The 19,205-nt window shown below is 44.5% G+C and overlaps 1 protein-coding gene across 2 annotated transcripts in view; it reads right to left on the bottom strand.

Moving 5' to 3' along the window:
• PIGU (phosphatidylinositol glycan anchor biosynthesis class U) overlaps positions 1-19,205 on the bottom strand; it is an 80,136-nt gene that overhangs the window by 41,365 nt on the left and 19,566 nt on the right. For both annotated transcript variants that reach the window (XM_084775775.1, XM_084775776.1), the window contains 2 exons: positions 14,944-15,053; positions 12,417-12,517 (listed from right to left, as the gene is read on the bottom strand). In XM_084775775.1, coding sequence (XP_084631901.1) covers positions 12,417-12,517; positions 14,944-15,053 — 211 coding nt within the window. The remainder of the gene's footprint in view (positions 1-12,416; positions 12,518-14,943; positions 15,054-19,205) is intronic.

Genomic DNA, 19,205 nt, shown 5'->3' with positions numbered 1-19,205 from the left:
GGCTGCTGGAGCTGATGTCCTGCTTTACAACGAGAGGTACTAAAAAACACTCCGATGCGCAATGGCCTACCATGTGGGTTTCTCAAAGCTGCCAAAGACTTAGACATGAGCCAAGCCCATCTTTGTCTGCTTGCACCCAGTTGTGAAAAGCCTAGCTATGTCAAGTTGGTGGAGGCCATTTGTGATGAGCACCAAATCAAACTAATTAAATTTGATGACAGCAGGAAACTAGGAATGGGTGGGGCCTCTGCAGAGGTGATCGAGAGGAGAGCCCCCATAAAGTGGCTAAGGACTACACCAAAGAACTTCAAGCCAAGAATGTTATTGAAGAGTTCCTCAGAGCAAGAGATGAATTTTTTAAATTGGCTCATTTAAGAAAACAAAGCCACCAGGTGATGGTGGCACACGCCTTTAATTCCAGCACTTGGGACACAGTGGCAGGCAGATCTCTGAGTTCAAAGCCAGCCTGTACAGATAGGTAGGTAGGTAGGTAGATCGACTGACCAAACTTTTGAGTCCCATCTCATTGATCAATTTAAGTCCAGACTCCAAAAGTTAGCAAGATCCTCACTATCTGTTTTGTCTCTTGCACGTCACTCTCACCGCGTGCCCACACATCCTGCCGCCCACTTACGCTGCCTACTCCACAGTTCTATAAACAGCAGGCCGCTCCACTCACAAGTCTGTGCTCACGCTAGTCTTCCTAAATGAGCTCTTTCCCTGTCACTCTTCAGTGGCCAGTGGACCCCAAGCAGAGTTAACCAAAGTAGTTACGGCTAACGCTTACTGCTCACTTACTAGGTAACACGCATTGTGTAATGTCTATCTCAAGAATGTGCCAGACTCAAAGAGGCCTCAGGGAAACATCACAACAGTCTTGGGAAAGAACTACTTTCAGCTCACTTTCTTGTGACACATTTATTATGATAAAATCATACTTCACAGGTGTAGAAACCAAGGCACAGAAGCAAGGTTAAGTACAGAGCCTAAAGTTGCTCAACCACCCCAGTCCACCCTTTTAACTCGTTTTAAGGAGCCTCACCTGCTTGCTGTCTTCTACTAATACCAGTTTGCCCTTTCTCCCCTGTCTGCCTTGGGAATTTCTCAGGGGCAGGAAGTCTTTCTTAATTCTGAAATGCTTCCACTTTTTGAAGCACACACAATGAATACATAACTGACTAGATGAGTGAACACCATTCAGTAATACACAAAGATCCTTTTGAAAAGCACGGACACAGCCGGATGTGGTGGTGCATGCCTTGATCCCAGCCCTGGGGAGGCAGAGGCAGGCGGGTATCTGTGAGTTCGAGGCCAGCCTGGTCTACAGAGTGAGTTCCAGGACAGCCAGGGCTACACAGAGAAGCCTTGCCTCAAAAACAAAAACAAGGCCGGGCGTGGTGGCGCACGCCTTTAATCCCAGCACTCGGGAGGCAGAGGCAGGCGGATTGCAGTGAGTTCGAGGCCAACCTGGTCTACAAAGTGAGTCCAGGACAGTCAAGGCTACACAGAGAAACCCTGTCTCGAAAAACCAAAAAAAAAAGAAAAAAGAAAAAAAAAAAAACAAAAACAAAAAAACCAATAAAGCAAACCAATGCCCTTGAGGAAGAAGCCACAAAGCACTAGACAGGGGGTAATGTAACAGGAGGAAGGTATAACATGACTCGCAATCGACTTATGATGGGTCAGACCCTGCAGCCGAGCAGCTGGGAACGCATATGGCAGGGCCTGGCCTGGGGTGCTTTCTAGAATAATGGCTGGATGGCTGAGGCCTGAATTCTGGGGTAGAAGGATGGTGCTACTACAGCCAGCAGCCTGGTGTCTGGGCATGAGGTGACAAGACAGGCATGGGGGAACACAAACACTGAAAGAGCTGCTAAGTTTTGAGGAAATGGAAAAAAAGCAAAAGGTGACCAAATATTTCAGACAAACATACAATAAGCACACACTGCCAGAGTTTGCTCTGTGCCAAACATATGCTTGGAGTCAAGGGAGATGGGTGACTCAGTTCACGTCCTCATGGAGTTCCCAGTAAACAACACAAAATATAAGAAGTGAGTGGAGGCAGGCCACACCCATCAGCGATGCTGACACCTGAGTATTGAACAGTGCAACCCAGCATCTAAGGGAACAGCATATGCAAAGCGGGAGCCTGAGAGAGCACGGCATACCAATAGGTGGATGTTAACTAGCAACACGGCAGAACGGGGAAGCGGGAAGGAGTGACTGGACGGCCAGGCGCTGTGGGGAAAGCCTACACTACCAGGGAAAGGGAAACGGTAGCTGGAGAACCAAGGAGCTCACAGTTAACCTCCGCCATGCAGCGAGTTCAAGCTCAGCCTAGAATACTTCAGGTCCTCCAACAACAACACAGAAACACGCAGGAGCCACAACTATAAAGATATATGACGATTTACAAGACAACGAGTGCTAGGACCCAGGTTAGCCAGCAGTGTCACCAGCATCCACAAGAAGACGCCACTCCCTGTAGGAGAGGGTCTTCCATAGCTCAGACTGGCCTTGGGCTTGCAATGTAGGTGAGGGTGACCTTGAACTTCTCTACTTTCCAAATGCTAGGTCCTCGGGCAGAAGCCACCACCTCTAGCTTATGAACTGCTAAGGACTGTATCAGCTAGGCAAGCACTCCTGTACTGCATTCCCAGGCCAGCTTTTACATTTTTTTGTGTACAGCTGATAGACTTCAATAAAAAGTTACCATCTAAAGTCACAACAGGCAGAGGTCAGAGCATGACGGGTTTAGTTCCAAAAATAATGCAAAATAACTATCTACAGGTCTACAACTGAAACGCTGCCTAACTGGGAGAGCTGTGACAAGAGGAGTATGGGTTTTGCCTCCAAATGACACAACTTACTAGTATGTGCTAGTGCCACCCACACAAGCACTAGGTTTCATAAGCAAAGCTTCACCTTCAGCCCGAGCACAGAGACATCAGGGTAAATTAGCTAAGTGGATCCAAGGACTGGCTGCCGTATCATGGAATGACATTACCCAATCTACCTCTGAGTATGTTTTCCAACACTCTGTATCAGGGTGGGAGCCAAACAAGCCTCTGCAAGAAGGTGCCTCTAGGGGACTGCACCTTCCTGAGGGCCTGGGTGGGTGGCACCGCAGCACGGCACAGCAGGAAAGAGATGTAGGAATAAGACAAGGAGAAGCCAGGATATTGGCCTTAGTAAGGGACTGGGTCACAGACAGTGACCTGTCTCAGGGAGGGCAGGGCGGGGGGTGGGGGGGGGGACAGACTGGAATACTGGCCAAACGGGCTGAGGTCCCATAGGACTATCGAAAAAGGAAATTGCACCAGCATCTGAGGCAACAGGAGGCAGAGGAGCAGCTCAGGGCAGAGCCCAGTGTGCTCACACCTCTGCCAACTGAGCTCCTCTAACAGGGAAGGCGCTCAAAGCAGTCTGGCCACACCACTGACAAAACCACTCTTATTTTGTCAGTGGGTACCTTCTCTGTCCCAAACAGGGCGGTGAGCATGCCACATGCCATAAATCGCAGGCCTTTCAATAACTATTACCATCTCCATCTTACAGATCAGGACATAGAAAGAGAAAATGGAGATAAGCCCAGACACTTGCTGCACCACCATCTTGATCTCAGTCTATATCTGAACTAAAATAAACAAAAGCTAGTGTGAGATTTTGTCTCAAAAAGCCAAAAAAGTTAATGCCTATCTTTAGTTTTACTGTTTATGCAACGTAAGTGGGAAATGCAGAAACAGGATGTGAAGAATGTACTATTGATTCAGTTTTACTGAATAAACTATTACTAGGCATCATTAATATACTTGAAGAGTCAAGTGGTCCAGAGAGATGCAGCTGAGAGAATTCTTCAAATATTTCAATAGGTTAGGAACACGGTGCTAGTCTCTATTTATAGCAGACAGCAATGGAAAACAAATGTCCAACAACAGGGAAGAGCCAGGGCTCAGAGCAAATGTGTGTGAGAAATGGAGAAGTGGGTAGGGTGAGGACTTGGCTTTTGTTTGGTCTACTTACATTTCTCTTATTCTGCCCCACCCACCCCGTAAGACATGGTCTCTCTGTGTAGCCTTGGCCGTCCAGACTAGGCTGGCCTCGAACTCACAGAGATCTGGCTCCCTCTGCTTCCCCAAGTACTGGAAGTTTCTCTTATTCTTAACAAGTGCTTGAACTACTTCTAAATTTTTAAAATTAAGATGAAAAGCACAAAGAAAATGACAACTGTATGTTTAATGTCTGTATTACATTAGAAAGTAGACCAACACACAAAATTCATACAGTGATAGGAATCCAAACCAGGGCTTCGTGCATGATAGGCAAATGCTCTACCAAGTGAGCCACACCCCCAACCCTCTCTATTACTGTAGGATAGGCTCTCAAAAGTAGAATAAATAGGCCAGGCATGGTGGCATGTGCCTTTAATCATAGCACTCAGGAAGCAGAGACAGGCAGATCTCTGTGAGTTCAAGGCCAGTCTGGTATACATAGTGAGTTCCAGGAAAACCAGAGATACATAGACAGACACTGTCTCAAAAACAAAAAGTAGATTAAATTAAAAAATGCAAACTTTAAACATTTATTGGTGAATGTTTTGCCTGCATGTACAAACGTGTACCACATGCGTACGTTGTACCCTTGGAGGTCAGAAGAGGACATTGGATACCTTGGAACAGGAGTCATGGATGGCTGTGAGCCACGATGCTGGGAATTGAACCCAGGTCCTCTGTGAGAGCAACACACAATCTTAATCACTGTGTCATCTCTCTATCCCCTGAAAATACAAACTTTTTTGTTTTGTTTTGTTTTCGAGATAGGGTTTCTCTGTGTAGCCTTAGCTGTCCTGGACTTGCTTTGTAGACCAAGCTAGCCTCAAACTCAGAGATCCTCCTGCCTCTGCCTCCTCGAGCGCTGGGATTACAGGCATGCACCACTGTGCCCCACTTCAAAAATGGAAACATTTTAAGACTATTGGTAAATGGGCTCCTGGGAAGGTCATACAAATTTATTAAGTCAATTTGCAATGTTCATAAAATATTAAACAAAACCATGTATAAGATTTTTTAAATGGCTATGAATTTATTCAACAGACATCCAGTTATATAATAAAAAAGCTACCCTCTGGAACCAAAAACTATAGCCCTAACCTTTTTTTTTTTTTTTTTTTTTTTTGCAGTTTGTGTGTGTTCAAAGACGGAATATGATATGGAAGACATAGGAGAACTTGTGAGAGCCGTGTCTCTCCTTCCATCATGTGGGTCCTGGGAACCAAATTCAGACTGTCCAACTTAGTGGCAGGCTCCTTCACCTGCTGAGTCAGCTTGCCAGTTCTTTCTACAGTTTGTTTGCTTTGTAAGCAGGCTCTCATGCAACCCAGGCTAGCCTCAGGCTTCTCTCTATATAGCTGAGGATGACCTTGGAATACTGACTCTCATGTTGGGCCCCTCCCCAGGCATTTGTTACTATGGCTGGCATTACTTTTAAAATTTTGAGACAAGGTCTAAGTTGGCTGGCTGGCCCTCTGAGGCACTATGCAAGCAAGGGTAGGCCTTGAACTTGGGACCCTCCTGCCTTTTAAGTAACTCTTTAAAGTGACATATCAACAATAATAACAATAGCCATAGCAATAATGAATGAAAGTGACATTTTCAGCACTGGTCATAGTGACATGTATCTGTATTCCCAGCTACTTAGGAGGCTGAGCAAGAAGGGTTCCTTGAACCCAAAAGCTTAAGTCTAACCTGAACAACCTCACAAGACCCCTAATAAGGTTTTAAAAAAATTAGAAAGGTACAGAGATTCCAAGGAGGAACAAAACCTGCACCGTGGGTCCCTCTCGAGGTTGTGCCTACAGCACAGTCCTGCTCCAGGACTCCAGCTTGTTGCCTCTGAGTCTGCCATGCATGGCTTCAAGTCAGACGGTTACCTGGATCCGGGCCTTTCTCTAGCACGGATACTTTCTCTAGGAAGTACAGAGTCATTGCAAGATAAGTTCAAAGCAGAAAAAACAAAAGGAAACTTGTGAAAAGACAAAGTGGCAGATGGAAAAGGATGTCCCTGGGCCTGAGGAGATCGCAGTTGCTTGTAGCTGTCCTAGAATTGGCCTTCTCCCTCTGCCTCTACCCTTACTGGGGGCCCCCAAAGATGCTTCCTCGTCCTCATCACCCACAGAGCTGTAGCCAACTGTGGCATCACCTTATTGCACCCCAAGCTCCCAGTCCCAACCTCTAAACCTTACTGGCCGTAGCAGAGAATAACTTTGAACCAAGAGTCTAAGTCACGGCCATCATTTACACTGTGTCCTCCCTCAAGGCCGCCTTCCCATGCTCCTCTCCTCCACGACACGTTAGCACTGCCGTAAGGTGAAATGGCTGTAAAACCAGTATTTAACTAATAAATTTACCTCAATTCCTCTTTAAAAAAAAAAAAAAAGACAAAGAAAAAGGAAGAAAAGAAAAAGAAAAAAATAGAAAGGTAGTATTTCCAAAGGCAAATGCTCTGGTAGGGTGCAGCATACATCCCTTCTTTTGGGGAACACATGCATCTTGGTAAGGAACAGCCTATCTGAGCTTAGCATCAGAGACAGAGACTGAGACAGGGACTGTTCAGACAGTAAAAATGCTTTGTTGCTAAGAACTGTTTCGTAGCCAGGTACAGTGGCGCATATCTGCAATCCCAGCACTCAGGAGGCAGAGGCAGGTGGATCTCTGTGAATTTAAGGCCAGCCTGGTCTGGTCTACAAAGGAATCCAGGACAGCTAAGGCTACACGAGGAAACCCTGTCTTGAAAAACAAAACAAATGTTTTCTTCATTTGTTTGTTTTTTAAAGATTTATTACATATACAGTGTTCTGCATGCATACATACCTGCACACCGGAAGAGGGCACCAGATCTCACTATAGATGGTTGTGAGCCATCATGTGGTTAATAGGAATTGAACTCAGGACATCTGGAAGTGCTATTAATAGCAACTAGTGCTATTAACCTCTGAGCCATCTCTCCAGCCCCAAAACAAACATTTTAAAAAAGAACTGTTTATTGCAAAATGACCGCAACCTTCATAACAAGGCAGTTCAAGTTAAACGATCAGTATTTTTCCCCCACCTCCCCTCCACCCCCTCCCACCCCCCGGTACTGGAGATTGAGCCTGTGGGCTTTATGCATGCTATACAAGACTTTACCACTGAGTTACATCCCAGGCTATAATTATTATAAATAACCCAATAAATTAAACTAAAAGGCCCAAATAAAGAACATCATGAATAATCTAGAAGAAACAATGTCTTATGAAAGATACGTCATTCTTATGGGCTACCCTGCAAAAGGTCAGTACACAAATGGCTCAGTGATAGCCAATGGGACATGACGACTATTTCCTGGCCTTGCAGATGATTATGCAACAGTGTTTGGAAATAAGAACTCTAATATATCTGGGTGGTGGCGCACTCCTTTAATCCCAGCACTTGGGCAGCAGAGGCAGGCAGATCTTTGTGAGTTCGAGGCCAGCCTGGTCTACAAAGCGAGTCTAAGACAGCCAAGGCTACACAGAGAAACCTTGTCTCAAAAAACAAAAAAATCCCCAAACAAACAAAAAAGGAATATAAGAATATAAACTTAGCAACAAATTTAAGAAATCATGAGGCAGAAGCACAATGATTTCATTTGGTTGTAAATGCAAAAACTTAATATACATGATGAAGCTAATTGTGATATTATTTAAATAGCTAAATATTAGGAAATCACCTAAATACTAAATAGTAGAAATTGATTAAAGAATTTCTAAGCTGGGCATGGTAGTTAAAACATACTTACAGGGCTGGAGAGACGGCTCAGAGGCTAAGAGTACTGTCTGTTCTTCCTGAGTTCAGTTCCCAGCAACCATATGGTAGCTTACAACCATCTATAATGAGATCTGGTGCCCTCTTCTGGCATGCAGGTATACATATGGGCAGAATATTATATAAATAATAAACAAATATATAAATCTTTAAAAAAAAAAATACCTATAATATTACTACTCAAAAAGCTGAGGCCTTCAGAATCAAGTTTGGGCTACTTTGTAAATCTGAAGTCTACCTGAATTAAATGCCAAAACCTCTTCTCAAAAAAGGAGGAGTGAAGTGAGGTGGATGAAGAAATGTCTCTGTGGTTAAGAGCAGGTGTTGCTCTTCCAGAGGACCCAAGTTCAATCCCCAGCACTCACAGCCACATGTAACTCCAGCTCCAAGGATCAACACTCTCTTCAGAGTGTATAACCCCCATACACATATATACACAATTAAAACTTAAATCTTAAAGCAGACTCTCCATATATTCACTCACACAATGGCATGGTATTCAGTAATTACAGACTTGAACTGGTTGAAGTGGCACATGCCTTTAATCCTAGCACTAGGGAAGCTGTGGCAGGTGGATCTTTGTGAGCTGAGGCCAGCCTGGTCTACATAGCAAGTAAGAGGTCAAGGCTACACCTCTGCCTCAAAGAAAACACAAACTTAGATTGGGCCCTTAAGATGGCTCAGCAGGTGCAGCACTTGGCACACAAGTCTGTGTGAGTCCAAGCCTCAGAGCCCACAGCCGAAAACTATTTTCTCATCTCAAGTGTGCTGGGGCATGCGTGCCCATGCTCACATGCACTCATTCAGATACAAAATCAATACAATTTATAAAACCCAGATTACATCCGGATATGATCACTGTGAATCCCAGAACTCAGAAGACTAAAGAGAGAGGACTGTAAGTCAGAGGTCAGCCTGGATGCCCCTCTCCCCGACAGGCCCATATGTTTGACTAATTGGTTCCCAGTTGGTGGAACTGTCTGGGAAGGATTAGTGGGTGCGTCCTTGTTGGGGTAGGTATATCTCTGGGGACTCTGAGGTTTCAAAAGATTCCTGTCATTCCCAGGGTGCCCTCTGCTTCTACTTATGGGTCTGGATGTAAGCTCTCAGTAGCTGGTCCAGGTCAGTGCCTGCTGCCACGTTCCTGCTATGACAGTGAAAGGCTTTTAATGTCTCTGGAACTTCAAGCCTCAGATAATGCTTTCGTCTATAAGCTGCCTTGGTCATGGTGTTTTGTCACAGCAATATAAAGTAACTAATACAAAACAAACCAACAGAGCAAATGTTTATAGTCTACATGGGACTACGTTAGTAGCTTCAGCTCTCCATCCCTCCCTATGCCCGTGCTTTCTGCCAACTTTACAATGCCTTCCCTTAGTGGGCAAGAAAAATAGTTCCCCGTGTTCCTTTATTGGTGCTGTTTTGTTTTGAGTTAGGGTCTCACTGTCACTCAAAATGAACTAGGACTCACTATTACAGACAAGGCTATCCTTTAATTTGTAGCAATCCTCCTGCCTCTGACTGCTGGGTACTAAAATTATAGGCATATGTCACCACAATTGGCCCATGTATTACGTTTTGATCAATGGGACAGTAATGTATATGAAGCAACCGGAAACTCTAGAAAGTCATGCCTGACTGGGCTTGATGCCTCTTCCACTCCTGTAAGAGCAGCAGGCTTAAGCTAGTCCCTTAATGCAGGAGGGTGACAGACATGCAGAGTGGGGACCTGCTGAACTGGCAAACGCCAGCTAGCTACTGATGCACCAACGAGCCACAGTGAAACTGATAAGATAGCAAGTCACATCCATATAGATCATATGTGACAGCACACCATGACCAAGGCAACTCAAAATACGGGTTTGCCATGACCATGGCAACTTAAAAAAAAATTGTGGCTGTTTTGTTGTTGTTGTTGTTGTTGTTTGGCAGGGAGGGTTTCAAGACAGGCTCTCTCTGTGTAGCCTTGGCTGTCCCAGACTCACTCTGTAGACCAGACTGGCCCTGAACTCAAAGCGATCCACCTGCCTCTGCCTCCCAAGTGCTTGGGATTAAAGGTGTGTGTCACCACACCTTTTGTGTCTGTTGTGATTGAGTTTTGGAGTGGCTTGTTAATTTTTTTTTTTCCAAATAGTAAGGATTTCACTATGGAGGTCTCCTGGCACTCAGTGTGTAGATCAGCTTGGCTTTGAATTCACAAAGCTCCACCTGCCTCTGCTTCCCAAGTACTGGGACTAAAGACATGTGCCACAGTGTCTGGCCAAAATAATATATCTTTTTAGATTTTATTTATTTATTTTATGTATATGAGTGCTCTATCTGCATGTACACCTGCAGGCCAGAAGAGAGCATTAGAGGGCATAGGTGGTTGTGAGTCACCATGTGGTTGCTGGGAATTGAACGCAGGACCTAAAGAACAGACAGTGCTCCTAACCACTAAACCATTTCTCCAGCCCCCAAAATAATGTTTTTTTGTGGCACTGGTTATTATATATAATACCTAAAAGTCTGAAAGAAGAATGTGAGGAAACTGGAAATATATAATCCATATGTGAATGGAAGAGACTCTCAGTTAAAATGGCAGATCAATCAAATGTATTATACCTCATCTCTCCAGAACCCTCAGTGGAATGACAGCATTTAAGTAAAACTAGCATTAAACCACCAAGAACAGATTACAAGAGAAATATTACTTTTAAATTTTTAACTTTTTTTTAGTTTTTCGAGACACAGTTTCTCTGTGTAGCCTTGGCTGTTCTGAACTTGCTTTGAAGACCAGGCTGGCCCCAAACTCACAGCAATCCACCTGCCTCTGCCTCCCGAGTGCTGGGATTAAAGGCATGCACCACCACGCCCAGCCCTTAACCTTCATTTTTGTTTTATATGTGTAAGTGCTCTGCCTGCGTGTATGTCTGTATACTAGAGTGTACAGTGCCTATAACGGCTAGAAGAGAACACTGAACCCCTTAGGGCTGGAGTTACGGATGATTGTGAGACAGCGTGTGGGCACTGGGAATCTAACTCAGGTCCTCGGGACGAACAGCCAGTGCTCTTAACTGTCAAGCCACCAAATTTCTAAAACTAGGTATATGATAAACACAACTCCAGCACTAGGTAGACAGAGGCATCTTAAGGGTAGTATAGAGTTCTACAAATTGAGTTCTAGACCAATCTAAGCTGCAAAGTAAGACCCTGTCTCAAAGGAACAAAACAAACAAAAAATGTACATTTGGGGGCTAGAGACATGGTTCATCAATCAATGGTGACACACACCTACAATCCCAGTGCTTGGGAGGCAGAGGCAGGAGGATCTCTGTGGGTTCAATGCCAACCTGGTCTACATATTAAGTTCCAGGCTAGAGAGGACAGCATAGTGAGACCCTGTTTCAAAACAAAACAAGCAAGATGTTTTGTGAAAATCTAATGACCCAAACCCCATCCCAGAGTCCATAAAAATGTAGGCAGAAACAACACAGAACTGACCTTTGCCCTACACAAGTGCACCAGGGCATGTGTGTCCCTATGAACATCATGCACACACAAAATAATAATAGATAAAATTAAAAACAAAACAAAACCAAAATGAAACACAAGCAGTCCTAGGAAAAATAAGGTGTGGTATAAGAACAGAGTAATCACATTTTTTTAAAAAAGCAATACTAGAAAGTAAAAGTGATGATAATTTATTGGTGTAAGAGATTAAAAGCAAGAGCCTGTCCATACATGCTGAGTACACACTACCACCAAGCCACACACTCAACGCTATTACTCATTTCATTGAAACTAAGATTTATATCAAGCAAAGAGGAAGCAGGGACATTGATACAAAAGTGCTTTAAGAAATCGCCACTTCTCATAATGGAACATAATTAAAAATGCCTAAAAGTTATCATTTGTGAGGCACCTATGTAGTTCAGAAGCACAGACGTAAATAGCAGCAACTACTGTTCCAAAGGAGCTGGCCTAGGCAGAGGTGATGGCGCAAGCCTGCGGCACCAGCACTCAGGAGGTGGAGGCAGGAGGATCAGCAGCTCAGAGTTATCCTCCGCCAGCCTGACTCACAACAACAGAGGCTGGCCTTGACATTTGCAGTCGGGATTGATTCTTGCCTGCTTCTATCCTGTGTCTACAAAAGATCTGCACTACCAAAATGAGATGATGAAGAAGCTGGACTGGAGTTAGAGAAAACTGGAACTCTCACTGTAATTCATTTAGAACATTTTAGAACTTTAAAAAAAAAATCATGTCAACAATGAATCTCTGAGTGGTAGGTTTTCAGGAGTTTTTTTCTCTTGGTTTATCTAATTTTTCTATAATAGTCTTATATTATGTGTATGTAATTTGAAACCATATTGTAGGGTTTTTTTTTTTTCTTTTTGAGACAAGTCCTTGCTACAGAGTATAGGCTGGCCTTGAGTTTCAAATCCTCCCACCTCAACCTCTCAGATGTTGGAATTATAGGTATGTGCTACCATGTCAGCTTATGCTGCTTAAAAGAAAACAAACAAACAAAAAACCCCCAAGCTTAAGTGTAATAAAGCCCTGTATATTTTATACTCTTCCTGGAGACCTTACCTTTTATTGTGGTCAAAATGAAGAAAGCAATGAGGGTGTTGTTGATGGCGCAGGTAGACTTGGCAACACAAGACAGGATGGTGTAGGGGTTTAGGAGATAGCTGCGGAAAGCATACACATTGGTCATCAGTAAACCCCATCAATGGACCAGACAGTCCTGGCCACCACAGCCATTAAGTTCAACTCATTTACGAAAAGGAAGAAAACTTCTTAGACTATTATCCCAAACAGAAGAGGATAAAGTGGGCCTGGGCTCAATGAATAAAGGCAGTCAACATTATGTATGCTATGAGACATATGCAAAACTGTCATATTTCTACTTAAAAACCACAAAGATCCTATAAACCAGCAAAAACATTGTAGTCTTGGTTTTGGTTTTAGTGGTGTGGGGGGGGGTAGTTTTGGGTTTGAGACAAGGTCTCATGTACTGCAAGCTTGCCTTGAGTTCCCGATCCCGCATCCTCAGTGCTGGGATCACAGGGATGTGCCACGTGGCCCAGCAACGCCATCCTACTTTTGTAGATGAGGAAACTGAGACTCAGTGACTACATGACCAGCCCAAGCTTTCAAAAGCTATTAAATACATTCCAGAATCAGCTCTTCCTGGTTCTAAAGCCAACACTCGTTCTCCTAAGCCCTGTTCGTAGTCAAGCAGAGCCAGACCTGGAACAGGGAGTCCTCTAAGCTCTAGGAGCCTCACAGGACATGTGACCTCCCACCGTGAAAGAGGTAAGCTGCAGTCTTCTCCCCCTAAGGTAGGAAGGAAGGAATGGAATCAGAACACGAATCTGAAGTGGTTTTGAGCTGGAACGTCATACACAGTCAGAACGGACTCTTTATTCCTGTCCTGCCTCTACAAAAGATTCGCATCAGCTAAAATGAGAACAAATAGCAAAAAACAGTAATAAAGTGAAACCAACCACAATCAAGACCAGGGAAATACGTAAGAACAGTAAAGCAAAGCTAGGAAAACCAAAGAGCTACAGCTGTACAAAAACCAGCCTCGACCTAGCTGAGTTTCCTGGTAGCCAGAGGAAGAAAGGCCAGTTACATAATTCTGATTATCAGAAAGGAAGAAACACACCCGTGTCTTAGAAAAAGATTATAATAATTATTCGCAAGTAAAGACCTTAAATCTAATACTACCTCCTAGGAAAGTAAGATTAGTAGTTCTAAAACCAAAGGCCTCAGAACTCTTGGGGGTTTGGTGGGTTTTTGTTTTTTGTTTTTCCCAGCAATCAGATAGACTTGTTACACAACCGTTAAAGAAACGGGTGCTGCTATTATGAAACTACCCTCAGGATACACGAGTCTATAAGGAGTCATTATGTTGTTAAACGCTTGGTCCTATTAAAGTAGTTCCCATCAAATTCCTGAAATATGTAGTTGAGCACTGATACACCAAAATTATCTCATGGGAGGAAAAAACACAAAACCATTTCTAAACAGTGGGTGACACTGAAGAATGTCTAGGGTGACTCCCTGGACACGCACCCGGAATACTGAATAGGAAATTCATACACAGGACAAAGGCTTCCAAAGACTACTCTGCCCTCAGGATGCACTTTAAGAATACCTAAGCTGGCTTTAGACTCACTCTGCAGCTAAGGCTGACCTTGAACCTCCGATCCTCCTGCCTCCCTTCCCAAGCAGGAGGGTTACAGACAAGCACTACCCCACCCAGTTTATCTGACCCCAGGGGCCAAGCCCAGGGCCTCGTTCGCGCTGTGCAAGCACTCTACCAAGCTCCTTCCCGGCCTCTTGTTTTCTGACATGGAATATCACTACACAGCACAGATTAGCCCCAAACTCAGCAAGCCTCCTTCCTTAGGCCCCCTGTGGCTGGGATTACAAGCATGTGACACCATGTCCAGCCTCTAATTCTAAAAGGTTCTGAGGGCATGTTTTTCCATGAGGAAATGTATGCTTTGTTTAGTATGTGTTCCTAGAAACTCGCATGTTATTAATATCTGATGACCGCCAGTTGATTAACAGAGCTGAGACTCATCTCAGAGGATCACACTCACTGCAGCTCTAATTACTCCTGGAGAATGCTTCCTGAAAGCATCAGCTGGTGTCACTCCTCCATGCTGCTCACCTAACCCAGATGGGATTTTACTTCAGTTTTCTGAATTATAAGCAGGGAACTAAATTGGACATGAATTACAGAAGCTACGTTAAACAGCAGCTACACGAAGAACAAAACTGTATTCAGTACATGACCAGTGAAAAACTACCATTTTTTAGCAACACGAGTTACAGTCAGGTTGGAGCCCAGACCAGCACTGGGTCAGAAGGCCCGTGTGAAGGGTTTGATTGTGCATGGCCCTGTGTGAGGCTTTGTCTCAACAAAGACAGAATGGCTCTGTCTCTTTTGCTGGCCAAACCCCGCGTTGTGCAAGAGAGCTACAGCAAACACTTGATGACTAAGGCTGCAAGTCTTTAAAAGTACAACAGCATGGGAACGTCTCATCAGATTTTCCTTGCATTTGCTGGCACTGAGCTCTGACTTGTGGGGAGTACTTACAACAGGGCCACTTTCAGAGGGATGTACCGCATTTCCGTGGGGGTTCGGATAAGTTCAGCCACATCTGGGGCATACTGGTCCAGTTCTAGGAGAAGTTTCTGCTTTTTAAACTAGAGGTGGGGGAGGGTGCACAAAACACATAAGACAGATGATTTGCCATTGCTTTTAGGATGGAGGTAAACACCTTTTTTGCCCTGCCCCACAACCCACTGTCTGTCCTAGCCTGCCTCGCCAGGCTCCACTTGTTACCCCTCTACCTAACCCGCACCAAGTTCCAGCACACGAACAGCCAACGCTCCTCCCACTCCCAGGTCCCCCGCCTAGTTAACTCCCACACAGCCTTGGGAGCTGGCCTAAGCCCTCACTTTCTGGGAAGTGTACATACACTTTCTACTATATACACTCTTACCCGGCGCTGAGAAGTGTGAGCACTGACTGCCTGGCTCCTCCCTAGAGTCTAAGCTCCTCAAGGGTTTGGCTACCAAATTGGCCCTCTGTGTACCCTAACACTTAGCTCAGTGGGAAACGAACGAATGAATGGATGGCAAAGTCCTTAGTCATTCCGGGAGGTCACACCAGTGGTGGCAGAGCTTGAAACCCCAGCAGCAAAACATGTTGAAGCAGTTTCAAGGATCTGGGTGCCTGGGATCTCAGGTTCCCTTCCTCATTCTTCTATTTCAAAGGCTGTTTGGTTGGTTTTCTTTGATACATCCATAGAGGAAGGGCCAAAGAATGAAGATGAAGAAAGGGGGCTGGGAAGCTGAAGAGTTAGGAAGCAGTCGTGTGTGTAAGCTCCTTGCTTTCCCTGATGGAGCCCAACAAATCCTTGGGTGTGAGTTCCAAAAGGGAAACATAATTGCAGGAAAGGACAGATTAGGCTAACGTATATTTGCCAAGATCAACTGGCCACCACCAGTTAGCATGCACATCCCACAGGCTAACAGCTGAGGAGAGGGTGGGTGTGAAGTCCACTCAGCACCACTCTTCCAGGATGCTGTGCAGACTACAGGGATAGAGTCTCAAGTCCTACCAACGTGAAATGTTTCCAGGCTGTGACATCAGAATCTCTTTAACAAATGGAGACTTTTGTTTGCTTGTTTTGTTTTGTTTTCAGAGACAGGTTCTTATATGTGTATCCCTAACTGTCCTGGAACTCTCTTTGTAGACCAGGCTGGCCTAGAACTCATAGAGATTTCCCTGCCTCTGCCTTCCAAGTGCTGGAATTAAAGGTGTGCACCACCACACCCAGGCAAATGGAGACTTTTTAAGAATAACTTTTCGGGGCTCAGATGTTAAGAGCAGTGGCTATTCTTCCGGAGGTCCTGAATTCAATTTCCAGCAACCACATGGTAGCTCAAACCATCTAAAGTAAGATCCGGTACCCTCTTCTGGTCTGCTGGCTCACATGCAGGTGTGTATAAATAATAAACAAATGAATAAATATTTAAAAGAATAACTTATTTATCCTTTGATAACGTCATAAATGTAGACAGTGATATTTTTGATCATAGCCAAACCCTCCATTGCTTTCCTCCCTATTTCTTACTCCTGCTGTGTTACGCTTTATCCCAGCGAGCCCTTCTCTATCTTCCTTTACGTTTACAGGTGTTGGGGGGCATGTGTCTGTGAACCTATGAGTACTTGGAACCCTTAAAGGCCGGAAGAAGGGTTTGGATTTTGAACAGTTGTGAGCTGCCATGTGGGTACTGGGAATTAAACCTGGGTCCTCTGGAAGAACAATCAGTGCTCTTAACCACAGAGCCATCTTTCCAGAACCTCTCTATATTAATTTGTGTGTGTGTGTGTGTGTGTGTGTGTGTGTGTGTGTGTGTGTGTGTTTTGAGGGAGACAGAGAGGGAGACATACACACACACACACACAGAGAGAGAGAGAGAGAGAGAGAGAGAGAGAGAAAGAAATCGGTTGAGTTTCTTTAGGGTTGCTCACATGAGCATGGATAGGAGACTTTGTTTACTGCATCACAGACAACTGAAGATGACTCCCCCTCCTTTACAAAGTAGAGCCTTTCAGGAATCCACGTGCTAACATTCTGTTTAAACAATAGTATATGATATCTAGGTGTGGTGGCACACACCTGTAATCCCAGCACTTAGCAGGCAGGGAAATCCTGAGTTCCAGCCCAGTCAGGACCACAGCATTAGCTCTGTGCCAATCTGCACTATACACAAAGATGCTGTCTGAAAAGCGAACAGAGTCAGCAAGAGGGCTCAGAAAGCAAAGAGCCCCCCATCAAGCCTGACGGCCTGAGCTCAGTCCCTGACACCAACATGGTAGAAAAAGAGAACTAATACCTGCAAACGGTATTTTTTTAATTATTTTATTTTTATCTTACGTATGAGAATGCTCTACACCTGCACACCAGAAGAGGGCATCAGATCTCATTATAGATGGTTGTGAGCCACCACGTGGGTACTGGGAACTGAGCTCAGGACCTCTGGAAGAGCAGCCAGTGCTCTTAGCTGCTGAGCCATCTCTCCAGCTCCCTGAAAATTGTATTTTACCTGTGTGCCACCACAAGTGTACACAGAAGAAAGAAAGAAAGAAAGAAAGAAAGAAAGAAAGAAAGAAAGAAAGAAAGAAGAGGGAAGGAGGAGAGAGGGAAAGTAAGAAAGGCTTGGAGTGCAGCTCAGAAGTAAACAGCCTCACATACACACACACTGAAAAAGGAAAAAGGAGCAGTGTACGATGTGGAGGCAGCTGCTGCTTTCCGCATTCACACGTGAGTGAAACAAACATCTAATCCCAGCACTCAAGGAGCTGAATCAAGGGAGCACAAATTCTAGGTCCACTTGCACTATGTACCAAGACCCTGTCTCAAATATACAAACAAAAAGGCTGGACATAGCTCAGTCTAGGGCGCTGGCCCTGGGTTTGATTCCCAGCTCTGCATAAACAAAAGAAAAGAATAAAAAGGCTGTCATTCAAAATAAGCTCATTTTTGACACAGTGTAAATACAATTCAGTCTAATCAAGAGATTCGATGTCATAATAATATGAACTCTGGAAATAGGGAAACAAAAATATTTCAAATTTTAGTTTAGTCTTGGGAATAAGAGCACACTTTGGTGGCATGTGCCACTATCCAGGTACTTGGCAGACAGAAGCAGGAAGGTTAGAAGTTCAAGATCGTCTTGACCTACTACCTGAGACCCTATCTCAAAAACATGAACAAAGACAAAACCAAACCACACACAAAAATGAGGCTGGAGGAACTGCTCAGCTGTTAGGAGCTTTTGCAGAGGACCTGGGTTACATACTCCCATGGTGACCCTCAACTGTCTGTAACTCCAGTTCCCAGGTATCAGCACCCTGGCCTCTGCGGGCACCAGACGCACACGTGGCCTGCTGAAGCCGGCACACGGAGATGGTCCCATGATGCTTTCTTCTTGGCTATTACATAATTAGGAATAAACTTTATGCCATCCTTTTTTATATACTTATTTACTTATTTGTGTGTAGGAGCTCACATGTACCACAGTATTCTTTTTTTAATGTTAAAATTATTTATTGTACAATAATTAAAAGGATAGTAATTCAGAGCTGTGAGGTAACTTCCATCTTTAAGACATAACAAGACATCAACTCCAGGGTGAAGTCACCAACTCCATTACTTGTTTTCTACTTTGCTTCTGAAGAAAGGAGAAACCCAGGTAAGGGACACACACCCAGTTCACATTCCGTTTGCCTGGTCCTACACTAAGGCACAAAGAAGATAACTAGGTTATCTATGCATTATTCAAAATTTAGGATTTCTATTACGAAAGATAAGAACTGATGCACAGTATTCTCTTGTTGTTTTTTGAGACAGGGTTTCCCTATGTAGCCTTGGCTGTCCTGGACTCGCTTTGTAGACCAGGCTGGCCTCGAACTCACAGCGATCCACCCGCCTCTGCCTCCTGAGTGCTGAGGTTAAAGCTGGGCAGCACCACACCCAGCTGTACCACAGTACGCTCATGGAGGTCAGAAGACAACTTGCGGGAGTCAGTTCTCTTCTTCTTCCAGCATGTGGGTCCAGGGAGTGAACCCTGGTTGCCACAGCTGGCAGCAGGCATGTGTGCTGACTGGGCAATCTTGCCAGCCCAATATGCCAAATTTCCTAATTAAGGTTATTCTTTGGGGGGGGGGGGGGTAGAGCTCAGTGGTATGGCACTTGCCTAGCATTTTCCAAGGCCCTGTATTCAATCTCTAACCCCTAAATTATTCTCTGAAGGAAAAAAGATTTATCAACAATAAATCCAATT

This window comes from Acomys minous (genome assembly GCF_964271855.1).
Source record: "Acomys minous genome assembly, chromosome: 3".
Taxonomy (NCBI): domain Eukaryota; kingdom Metazoa; phylum Chordata; class Mammalia; order Rodentia; family Muridae; genus Acomys; species Acomys minous.
Note: the sequence above shows the minus strand (reverse complement) of the source record. Positions and strands in the feature narration are given on the sequence as shown.